A 12771-nucleotide genomic window follows, 5' to 3' on the forward strand; every position below is an offset into this window, starting at 1 on the left:
TCAAACAGTTTACAAAATGAACATGTCTTTAATGTGTGTGTGTGTGTGTGTGTGTGTGTGTGTGTGTGTGTGTGTGTGTGTGTGTGTGTGTTACAGGTAGCTTGACAGCTCTGGTCTGCCAACACTCCATCACACCATTGGCTCTGCCATGCAAACTTATCATCCCAGACAAAGGTCTGTGTTCTGTCCCCCTCTCCCTCTCTCCCTCTCTCCCTCTCTCCCTCTCTCCCTCTCTCCCTCTCTTCACCATGTTATTGTAACACACGTGTGAGCTCACGTGGGACGGTAGGACGTGTGTGTCTGAAGCGTGTGCCTGAAGCGTGTGTCTGAAGCGTGTGTCTGAAGCGTGTGTCTGAAGCGTGTTCCTGAAGCGTGTTCCTGAAGCGTGTGTCTGAAGCGTGTTCCTGAAGCGTGTGTCTGAAGCGTGTGTCTGAAGCGTGTTCCTGAAGTCAATCAATCAATCAATCAATCAATCAATCAATGTTTATTTGTATAGCGCTTTTCACAACACATGTTGTCATATGAAGTGTGTTCCTGAAGCGTTTGTCTGAAGCGTGTTCCTGAAGCGTTTGTCTGAAGTGTGTTCCTGAAGCGTTTGTCTGAAGTGTGTTCCTGAAGCATGTGTCTGAAGCGTGTGTCTGAAGTGTGCACTTTAAGCGTGTCGTGTGTCTGAAGCATGTTCCTCATTCTGGGGTCCAGACCTAGAGAACAATTTCTGTGCAGTATGGTGCACCACCTCATGGGGAAAGTGGGTGGAGTTTCAGGTTGTGGGCGTTTCATCTGCATTTAAATGCTACATTTGTTTGCATAACCTCCTGTAGCAATAGTAGAAAAAAACATTTTCCTAATTCTTAAAGCATAAATAATTACCACCTGAAAACGTCCTATCTGAAAAGCCCAAACTTAATTATATCATCAGCTGTGTAGATATATATTTGTCTTCTCTTTGAACTGTGCGCTGAAATCAAAGCTAAATTCCCACCAGCTGTGTGTGTTTGAACTCTGCTCTCTGCTCTGCCCCGTAGATCCTCTAGAGGACGCTGTTGAGGCAGCCTCGCAGTCCGTCAGCAACTCGGCCACTGAGCTGCTGAAGCAAGGAGCAGGTTGGTGTGAGGGAGACGTCCCTGCGTGGGGAGGGGGGGCACACACGTGTCAACAGCCTCTCTGAGTGTGATGTGTGTGTTGAAGCTGTCCTTCACTGTGCAGCCTGTAACGTGTGGTTCCTGGGCTCCGTGGAGATGGAGTCTCTCACAGGCAGCCAGGCTGTACAGAAAGCCACCACGGACATTCTGAGCATGGACCCTCCAGTGACGTCCACCGTAGTGCACTTCAAAGTGTCCTCACAGGGCATCACACTCACAGACAACCAGAGGAAGTAAGAGGCTCTCACACACACACACACACACACACGCACGCACACACTACACACACACACACACACACACACACACACACACACACACACACACACACACACACAAACACACACACACACACACACAAACACTCACAAACACACACACAAACACACACACACACACACACACACACAGTCTGGTATTGCTATTTTGTGTGGAATTTCCATTAACATGCCTTTTTTTGGCTAAATAAAGTCTAAATAACATGCCTCCACCTACCGTAACGTTAACCTCAGTAGTAAAACAGAAGGCCTCTGAGTTTTTTTAGCTTTTCAAATAAAAACTGTATTTTTGGTCAGTTTCTTCAATGGGCACCAGCCAAATGTTACCACAGCATCCAAACTCTCTGGTTTTGCTATCACTGGCGAGGACATTTGGTTAGTGGAGGGGGCTGAATGGATGGGTGTGGTCCACTGTCCCCCCTCTAAACTCTCATTCATGCTCTCGTGCCAGGCTGTTCTTCAGGAGACACTATGCTGTCTGCACCGTCCTGTTCTGCGCTCTGGACCCACAGGGCAGAAAGTAAGTAGCACAGACACCATCCAACCATAGGAGAGAGGGAGGAGGGGTTATAGAGAGGGAGAGAGAGTGGGTGAGACAGAGAACGAGAGAGAGAGAGAGAGAGAGGATAGAGAGGGAGAGAGAGAGAGACAGAGTGAGGGGGTATAGAGAGGGAGAGAGAGAGTAGGTGTGAGAGAGAATGATAGAGACAGAGAGGGAGAGAGAGAGTGGGGGGGATAGAGACGGAGAGAGAGAGTGGATGAGAGAGAGAATAAGAGAGACAGAGAGGGAGAGAGAGAGAGACAGAGAGGGAGGGGATAGAGAGGGAGAGAGTGAGTGGGTGAGAGAGAACGGGAGAGACAGAGAGGGAGAGAGAGATACAAGATAGAGAGAGGGAGAGAGAGTGGGTGAGAGAGAGAATGAGAGAGACAGTGAGGGAGAGAGAGATACAAGAGATAAAGAGAAAGGGAGATAGAAAGGGAAAGTGATAGACATAGAGAGCGAGAAAGAGAGATAGAGACAGAGAGAGAGAGAGAAAGAGAGAAATTGGTCCAAAAAGTACAGAAGAGGATTAATTTCATTGTGTGTTGTATTTGCAGATGGAGGAGAGAATCACACCCTTCAGCAAAGTATGTGCTCCCTTTTAAAATCTGCTTATGTGACATGTGTAAACCTGAACTTGTATTTAAGTCTAATGAAACTCAAACAGGGGCTTCACTGTCTCTGTTGTTATGGTGCCGCCGTGTCCCGCTCTGCTCACTCAGCTCCTCTCCCGCCCTCCAGAATCTTCGGTTTCGTGGCCAGGAAGGCGGGCAGCACCATGGACAACCAGTGCCACCTGTTCGCCGAACACGACCCCGAGCAGCCCGCCAGCGCCATCGTCAACTTTGTCTCCAAGGTCATGATTGGCTCGCGGAAAACCACCTGATCCGGCCAGATCGCCCCACAGCCCGACGGACCCTCGCGTGCTGTCACACGTCACCGTGTAGCGCCACCTAAGCTGCTGTCCCCCTTTGATGACATCACCCTGTATGTCATATGAACACAAGCGCCGAGCTGTGTGTCAAAATAGACGAATCAGAAGACGGCGCTCAGAGACGCTGAAGAAGAGGAAGACTCCCCACTGAGACCGAATTCAGCTTTAAAGAGGACTTTTATGCAAACGGTTATATATATTGTAAAAGTATGCTTTTGTATGTAACCAAACTGTATTTATTGTCTATTTTTCCAGAATATTCAAAACTATATCTTTTCATTTATGAATCTTTTGCCAGGAAAGATTTATAAGCTTTTTTTCTAAGCAGGGGATGTATTGTGTGTGTTTCTGTTAAACATCTCCAAATATTTTTTACTACTGAGCATCTACAGCTGAACACATACTTACAGTTCGAACACTGTGTCAATTTTTTAGAGACCACATTTTTTCTGAAGGCCTCCCTGGACGATGCCAAGACTTGTTCACAACTAAACCAACAAGTTGCCAGTGCAGGTTCTCTGTGTCTGAAAGTGACTGCAGAATTATATGTGGTTTGTTGTGTTCTTGTTCATACACACACACCCACACACACACACACACACCCACACACCCACCCACACACACCCACACACCCACACACACACACACACGCACACACACACACACGCACACACACACACATTTAGCCTATTACAGTGTTCTAAAACAAACTGTTTAGTTATTTAGTTCATAACTGTCTATTCAAGATAGCACAAGGTTTGAATGTTATTCACAACCTTGATGTATTGATTTCTTAACTGAATTCTGTTCCTAAAATATTACTTTTTAAGCAAACATTTTGCTATTTTATCAGTGCCTGAACTAGATTAATGATTTTCATGTTTATTTGAGATCATAGTAAAAAATTTGCCAGATGTGTATTTTTCTATGTAAACTGTAATATATTCCACTATCCAGTGAGTTTATGTTGCTGTGTCACATGATGGTGTCCCACCATTATGATGTCACAAGGAGAGGGAACTCACCAACCATTATGACAATGGACCTGTTTCTGAAACAGGTCCATTGAAACATCCTAAATCTGTATTAGAAATGATTTTGTAATGAATTTTATCTCATAAAGGAATATATCTGAGAAGTGTGTTTGTTGCCCTTGTGCTGTGGTGGAGGGTCTGGTTGAAGGTGTGGTGTGAAATCTGGTGGATGGTCTTGTAGAAGTTTTCTGTGCTGCAGTGGAATGATAGTGTGATTAGTGTGATTTTTTAAGTGATTAGTGTGGTCACTAATGTGACAGAGTGATTAGTGTGGTTCAGATCTTAGTGTATAAATGTTTTTAACAGAAGAAGAACATTGTGTGATATTTATATTATGCAAGATTCCAGAGACGGTCCAACAGAACCACGTCTATTTGAAGACAGACGTCTAAATGCTCCCTGTTTTCTTCATGACTGATACCCCAAGGCCCTTTAGCTGTATTGGTTTCATAACTGTTCAAATAAAAAGTTCACCGTGTTACAGGAGAGTGAAGTGCAGGTATACAACAACATGTCTTGTGCACTACCTAGTGGATTTTAGTGAACTTTGTAACTGGAAATATAGTCTGTTATTTTTGAGTGAACACAGTGTCATTGTTAAAAAGAAGTCAGTCACAATGAAATTGAATCGTAAAGAAATTGAAATTACACTCATGGAACAGTCATCATTCTAAAAGTCTAAAGTTTATTTCCTATAGACTAATTATGGAACTAATATTTGATTATTAATTAATTTTTATGTGACAAAACGAACTATACCCTTCTGTCATATATATATATATATATATAGGCACCACAGCCCCCTAGTAATCACTAGTGTGTGTGTGTGTGTGTGTTCTAACTTCACAGATGGGTAAAAGCGGAGGACAAATTTTGATTGCGGTGAACAATCACAGTTGACAAACATGGCACGTTTACATATTCTCATCAACAGTATGGACAATTGTCCAACTTGTGCTGTTGTGCTCAAAGTGCTCAGCAGGGGGCGCTGGTGGCATAGTAATCTTTGACGAGTAGGCATTAGGGCGTTATACTCCTCCAGTTTGGATGCAAGTGTTTCACAACCTGAAATGCATATGCTTGGTGTTGTGGCTTGATTTTGTCACAGTTTCTCCCTGGATAACCAGGATTTACAATATTTACCGTGAGATGAGATAGACTTGAATCCATTGGGTATGCTGACTGTCTGAGCTGGGAACTGGTTCGCTTCCCTTCAAATGGCCTCTGCAGATTCTGTAGGTTAATGGGTGAAGGGTGCATGCATGGAGGAGTATCACCAGATGAGCACGTAGGCTACACAAACAGCTCAGGGACAGACAGGTGTGCAAACACACACCTGCCTCAGCCAGTGCACTCTGATGGTGGCTCGGGTGTGCTGCTGATACAGCATGCAGGTCTGTGCAAGCAAGACCCAGCAAAAGAGAAGGCAAAGAAGTGTGTGTGTGCATGTGCTGTCATTCAATATGGATTACTGTGGACATCTGTGTGTGTGTGTGTGTGTGTGTGTGTGTGTGTGTGTGTGTGTGTAAGTGTGAACAGGCATATAACAGTCAGACATCAGTTTTATTTAACCAGAGCGTGTCTTGACTTGTGTGATGATCACAAAAACAGTGTAAGAAGGTCAAAATCGAAGAGATGCAGCTGAAAAGATCAGTGCACATAACAGATATGATATATATATATATATATATATATATATATATATATATATATATATATATATATATATATATATATATATATATATATATGAATGAGAGAGAGGGAGAGGAGGGGAGAGGGGGAGAGAGGGAGGTCATAAATGTGCACCTTGTCCAGGAAGGAACGGGGTATCTGAGGAGAGTGTTTCTGTGGTAACAGAAGGCTGACTGAGGGCTGTTCATCTTTTATCTGTGTCCTACTGTCTGCCATATGTAGAGAAAACGAAACTCCACACAGCCGCAAAACTGCCCCACAGGCACCCTTCATGGACACAAGGTGACATTAGAGCTCTACGCCATTATCTGCGTCTGTGCTCTCCAGCTGTCTGTAATTATTTGTTGCAAATGTTTCTTTGAATCTGTCCCAAAGGAAGTTTAACATTTTCTGCTTGAAATGTCATCAGCGGTACAGCAATGCAGTCAGTTCTTTGTGCGTTACATGGACCTTGTAATGTGATGGTTTGGGTTTAATGTTATCAGTAGCGTTTAGGGGTCAGTGCTGTGGATACGCCCCGTGATGGACACGCCCTGTGACGGACACGCCCCGTGACGGACACGCCCCGTGACGGACACGCCCCGTGACGGACACGCCCCGTGACGGACACGCCCCGTGATGGACACGCCCCAACGTCCAACACAGAGGGACGGGACAGGCTGCTGTTCCTCTGCACGTCCACTGTCTTCAGTGTAGACTGCAAACAAACGCCGTTCCAGAAGAACAATCACCATGCTGCTGCCGTCGGTCCAAACCCCCTCCAGGACCGACAGAACCACTGGAACAAAAATGAAGATGAATCACTGATTTGTATAAAACCCCAAATAATGCTGCCAGAAAACATTTAAGTAAATACACCAACCCAGAGCACTCATCTGTAAAGGACTGTGTAACTGTGTGTAACTGTGTAACTAGTCTGAGTCTGTTTACCTGCCACACTGGTTTATGTGTCTGAGTGTGTTTACCCAACACTCTCGTGCTGTTTGTGAAAGGCCAGATTTCTGGTGCACATTCAGCAGGTTACTGCAGGCAGCGTTGACATTAGTGGCCCAGGAGGGCTGGATGAGTGGGGTGCAGTTTTGGCATGAGCCCTGGGATACGTAATAACCCGGAATTAACGGTCAAGCGGTCAGGTCATTAGCAGGCAAGACCGCACTCATTCATGGCCTAATTTGGGGTGGGGGGGGGGGGGTATGTGGTGAGTGTGTCAGTGGAACTGGTCAACATGGAATAGTAAAGGTAGTTATTCTTGTAATTACAGTAACTCTCCCATACACACACACACACACACACACACACACACACACACACACACACACACACACACACACACACACACACACACACACACACACATACACACACACACACACACACACACACACACACACACACACACACACACACACACACACACACACACACACACACACACACACACACACACACACACACACCTCTTTATCGTGTGCTCCGTTACCACCTCAAACAAGCCCAGTGCTGCAGTACTCTTGCCAAAAGGTGCCTCAGACAAGGTTAGTGTTAGCGTGCGCGTGTCGGATTATTACCCACGTTAGACGCTGATGATGATTCTGGTTGAAACAGTTAACGTTTTCCATTATTTTGTGTTTACCTCGCTAATCTTTGGTGAGTCAGCACTGCTCACCCAGGTAGAAGTGGGATTATGGGAAGCCCTAGAACGTGGATTAGCAAGTCAGAGAACTTTGAACGTATCTGCTACATACCATCGCTGGTGCTTTGAGGCCGTTGTGTAAAGTAGGCCAGTGACATGGACCCGGTGCACACGCAGGCCTTTCTAGAAATGCTTGCATATGCATGACTGTTGGAATCCGCTGCGGAAGGAGATACTCACGTGCACATAGTCAGAACCTGGAGACCACAGAATTATCCCAGCTCTCCCCTCCTCTCTCTCTCTCTCTCTCACTCTCTCTCTTCCCTCCATCTCTCTCTGTCCCCCTGTCATTCTCTGTTCAGTTTGACACATAGGTGAGACGATGCAGGTTACCCACACAATGGCAGCATGTCCTGAACGTCCTGTCCCTGCACTGCAGAGAGCAGAGCTCTGAACGTCCTGATATCCATGGTTCACCTCACTGTGTCTGCAGACAGCTGGAACTCTCTCGTTCCCCCCTCTTCTTCTTCTCCTTCTCCCACTCTTCCTCCCTCCCTCTCTCCCTCCCTCCTCTCTCCATCCCTCTCTCTCCTTCACACCTCCCACTTCCATTATTCTACAAATACTTTCAATCTGCATGTTAGTCCAGGGATTAGTGGAATTTGCAGTATTAAAAACTGGCGTGTTTAAAACAAGTGACCCTGGTCTACTTACACAACAAGATTGTGTAAGAGTGTTTAACAGTGAGTTGCAGGATTACGTTGAACTTCTTTCTGGACACACACACACACACACACACACACACACACACACACACACACACACACACACACACACACACACACACACACACATGCTTGTGCACACACCCTTAACTTTAGAAGAAATGTTTATTGGAGGAAGGGTTGTGTGCTTGCATACTTGCACACGTGAGAGTTTGTGCTGTGTGGTTGGTCGTGTGTGTGTGTGTGTGTGTGTTAGTTCAGGGATTAAGGAATTAGCACGGGTATGAGTGTGTGTGTGTGTGTGTGTGTGTGTGTGAGTGTGTGTGTGTGTGTGAGTGAGCGTTTGACCAAGCAGACGTCTCCACGTGGCGGTTGGCTTCTGCACACTTATACTGTCCTTATACTGTTGACCAAGACCACACGCGTATGTCCTGAACCAGTGCCATCACCCTCACCTGCAGCACTGGGACAGGTCCACTGAACCACAGTCCACTGAACCACAGTCCACTGAACCACAGTCCACTGAACAACATGGTTCAGAGTTAACAGAGGTTCTTAGTGCAGATTATTACTTCACTGATGAATCTTGAACATGAAAGATAAAATTGTGTGTGTGTGTGTGTGTGTGAAACATAGAACATGACTATGAGACACCCTTCAGCTTGACCCCTTCGCTATGCTGTGTGTGTGTGTGTGTGTACGTGTGTGTACATGTGTGTGTGTGTGTGTGTGTGTACATATGTTTCTGTGTGTGTGTGTGTGTACATGTGTGTGTACGTGTGTGTGTGTGTACATATGTTTCTGTGTGTGTGTGTGTGTGTGTGTGTGTACATGTGTGTGTACGTGTGTGTGTGTGTACATATGTTTCTGTGTGTGTGTGTGTGTGTGTGTGTGTACATGTGTGTGTACGTGTGTGTGTGTGTACATATGTTTCTGTGTGTGTGTGTGTGTATGTACATGTGTGTGTGTGTGTGTGTGTTCATCCTGCAGTAACCCAGCTGATTAAACTGCTTCAGCCCCTCTGTGAGTTTTGGCTCTCCCACCAGATTCTTGGGCTTTTTTCATACTGTCATAGCAATAAGCCACATTCCCTCTCTCCCTCCCTCCCTCTCTCTCCCTCCCTCTCTTTCTCTCTCTCCCTCCCTCCCTCCCTCTATCCCTCTCTCTCTCTCTCCCTCCCTCCCTCCCTCTCTTTCTCTCTCTCCCTCCCTCCCTCCCTCTCTCTCCCTCCCTCTCTTTCTCTCTCTCCCTCCCTCCCTCCCTTTATCCCTCTCTCTCTCTCTCCCTCCCTCCCTCTCTATCCCTCTCTCTCTCTCTCTCTCTCTCTTCCAACCTTCACAGCTACACCACAGTTACTTAACAAGCTATTCTGCCCTCACATATTATTATATTAAATAACATTTCATATTTCATATTTCACATTTCTAAGACATTTACATAGATATGCCATCATGAAACAAAACTGAAAAGCTTATTTACCACCCCAAGATCAGAAAAGCTTTAACCACATAAACAAACACCGGTGTTCAAACATCACCAACACACCAGCACATCATAAATCAACAATGAAAATACTAACACTGACCTTTCTCAGATCCGGTTGGTATGCTCGTGGTCCGAGTGTGGAAGTGGGGCCCATGACTCTGTAACCCGTTCTGGAGCTCACCTGAGCAGGTGGCATGAGTGAGCAGCACGTTCAGGACGTCTCCGTCTCCAACGTCTCTAGACATTTAGACCTTTAGATCCTTTTATTTGAAATCTTTAATGTTGAGGCCACTAAGACAATCATTTTGTTGAGTAATCATTTTATATTAAAAACCATTTTGAAAAGTAGTTTAGTGAGTTTCAGGCGAGTAGTTCAGTCTTACTGGTTCATTCAGGGTTTTAGGTCTTTCAGGAGAGCGAAAAGGAGCAAGAAAGAGAGAAATAAAGGACAAAAACCCCTGTGTAATAAAACGGCTTTAAATATGAATTTGACTGACAGCTGTTGGTACTGTCTGGAAGTATGTCGGGCCAGTGATCCGGGAACTCTGGAGATAGGACACCAGCAAAAGTGTGAGGGAGAGAGAAAATGAGAGAATGAGAAAAAGAGATTCCCAGTAATCCCAGTTGTGCACTGTGGGCTGCTACTGGAGGAGGTGAAGGAACCTCCTGCAAACCCAGTGAGGAGGTATGTAGACTGTCCTGTCTTGTGAGCTTCATCACAAGACAGGAATTCTTTAGATTCCAAGCAAGGAGCTGCGCTCTGGTCCATCCACGGCCAATCAGCATGCCGCAGTAGACCCCGCCTACCACACGGGGCGGTCCAGGATCACGCAGAACCCTGGTGCGAGCCCCGACCCTTTCTCCATGGTGACCACTCTCACTTGCCTGCCTGTCTTCCTGTGCATTTTCCCGTGGAGGCAACTACAGATGGGGCCCAGTGGAGCTGTAGATGTTCTTGTAATTAGGTCCTGGAATCTTCTGCGTTGCGTTGAGGAATGTGGCAGCTATTTTCTCCTCCTCTGTACACCCCCTGTGAGGGGGAAGGACCCCCCAGTTCTGTGACCACACACAGTCTGGCCAAGGAGCACAACACTCGTGCACGAGCCCTCTCTGTAATTTGGTCACACGTGCCTTCACCGGTCAAATGCTAAAGTACAGCGCTCACGTGGGCTGACCGGGGACGCGTAGGAAGGTCACTTTGTTGCCATGTCCATTATCAGATCGGTGGACACAGATTATTAACAGTAGACCTAATTAACGAGCTGGTTGTTTGTTTTTTTTTTAAGCGGATCCTATTTTTGGTTGTTTGTCTACATTAAGGATGTTTCTCTGGAGTAAATAACTTGTCATCAGTCAGGTATGTGAATGAGAATGAGGTTTCAAACACATTCATTTGTCCTGGAAAATGCCCTCGGTCTGTTTTAACGGAGAACACACGCTGCTCAGGTAAAGATTACTTTGTTCAAACCTTAACCCACCTAATACAGAACTCTCTCCAGCCGTGAATCTGACTGTGTTGATTAAAAAGTAATCCAGTGATGTCACTGTGACCCACTGTCATAGTCGTCCAATAGGCAGATCCAGTGGATCCATTGTGATCAAGTGGCCGGTGTTACTGAGGTCATATACATGGAGATCAAATCAAATCAAATCAAAGTTTATTTGTATAGCGCTTTTAACAACTCAAGTTGTCGCAAAGCAGCTTTACAGGGTTTACAAGGTTAACAATACTATGGGTCCAGAACCCTAATGAGCAAGCCAAAGGCGACAGTGGCGAGGAAAAACTCCCTATGATGGTGAGGAATAGGAAGAAACCTCGGGAGAACCAAGACTCAAAAGGGAACCCATCCTCCATTGGGCGGCCCGTTAACACACAAATACACAAATCACAGAGATCAGGGCAACAGCAGGAAAATGTCTGTTGAAAGGGGCTAAAGTTAGCACTAAAACAAGAGAACAGACACCTGCAGGTTTCTACAGTAAATACAGGAACTTTGGTGGGGTTCTACCGAACATCACATGGTACCATTCAAAATGCCCTAAACAGGCCCAATCACCACATATTCCAGGGGAGCACAGAAGAAAGCTGTTGAAGTCTTGTAGGAGACACCTGGAGCTGGAGACACCCAACACCTCTAAAGGCCTTTCTACAGGCTTCCACCAGTCCCCCATCAGGAGCCCAACTCCGCCCCGTTGTGAAGGGGTGGGTGTTTGACAAAGATCAGGGTGTGTGCAGGCCACAGAATCCTCAAACAACCGCCAGAGAGCCCTCGGGTGACAGCTAAGTCATTCTGCACACCTGATGATGCCTCTGTGAATGGAGCTACCAGAACAAAGACTCTGTGAAAGAATGGGGAGAGACCATGGAGATAACCACCCGTCTCCAGACAAACACCGTTGCCCATCTTAGGTTTGCTGAAGAGCACCTGGATTTTTCACTGCTCTGCGGAAACAAAGTTCTATGACAGATGAGAGAAAAGTCGAACATTTTGGTAAACGGCCTTTGTAGAAAACAAAGCACGACGGGCCGCCACAGAGTCCTGTCCCCAGCCGGCGGGTCTGCCGAGGGCCCGTGTGGCCCTGGCTCTGGCCCTGCGGGACCTGCAATCACACGGGGGAAACCGCAAACGACGAATGCATTTGCAGGAACACACGTCCCAGCTGAACGTCGGGGCTCCTGTGTGTGATCTAAAACTCACAGCAGATGAAGCAGACGTGATGTGTGACTACTGCAGGGTCTTAAGCTCAAGTCTCAACCTCACTCCACATGAAACAGAGCTGTAGATTGTTTTGAAGCAGGTCAAACATTTATATTCATTAAAAAAAAAAAAAAACTTCACACAAACTTCTGATTGTTTCTTGTGTGTGTTCTTTCTGGCAGAGTTCAAGTTTAACAGTGTCATATGCCTGATGTACTACCACAAGGACACCTTGCAAGGAGACATGACAAAGAGATACTGGACAAGACTGTCTACTAAATGCTGTAAACATAAAATACACATGAACTGAAAATGTTGCATGGAGGGATTGGGACAAACCTGCAGCTCCGGGGAACACTGGACTAAAAGAATCTGTTCCACTGGCTACTGAATATATATGAAAGATTGAGAATTTAATTGGTACACATGCATCAGAGACCTGGAACTATCATGGACAAAGAGCTGTCCTGCAGCACAACCATGCAGCCTCCAACATGTTTAGCAGAATGCTCTATATCTCTAAAATCATATTTGAAAATGTTATTGTTGATCGCTCACCAAAGATATTGGACTTTAAAACTATTTTGAATGTTGCATTTTCTTAT

The 12771-nt window shown here is 45.9% G+C and overlaps 1 protein-coding gene across 3 annotated transcripts in view; it reads left to right on the forward strand.

Annotated features, from left to right (window-relative positions):
* Positions 1–4356, forward strand: part of tns3 (tensin 3) — a 43708-nt gene extending 39352 nt beyond the window's left edge. The window contains exons 22-27 of one of the 3 annotated variants that reach the window (XM_076971959.1): positions 97–174; positions 1026–1103; positions 1189–1375; positions 1872–1940; positions 2519–2548; positions 2703–4354. In XM_076971959.1, coding sequence (XP_076828074.1) covers positions 97–174; positions 1026–1103; positions 1189–1375; positions 1872–1940; positions 2519–2548; positions 2703–2847 — 587 coding nt within the window. In that variant the 3' untranslated portion in view covers positions 2848–4354. Of the gene's footprint in view, positions 1–96; positions 175–1025; positions 1104–1188; positions 1376–1871; positions 1941–2518; positions 2549–2702 lie in introns of all 3 variants that reach the window. The other 2 variants (XM_076971960.1, XM_076971961.1) reach the window with 2 other exon arrangements.
* Positions 4357–12771: the final 8415 nt, after the last annotated feature.

Source organism: Brachyhypopomus gauderio, chromosome 14 (genome assembly GCF_052324685.1).
Source record: "Brachyhypopomus gauderio isolate BG-103 chromosome 14, BGAUD_0.2, whole genome shotgun sequence".
Classification (NCBI taxonomy): Eukaryota; Metazoa; Chordata; class Actinopteri; order Gymnotiformes; family Hypopomidae; genus Brachyhypopomus; species Brachyhypopomus gauderio.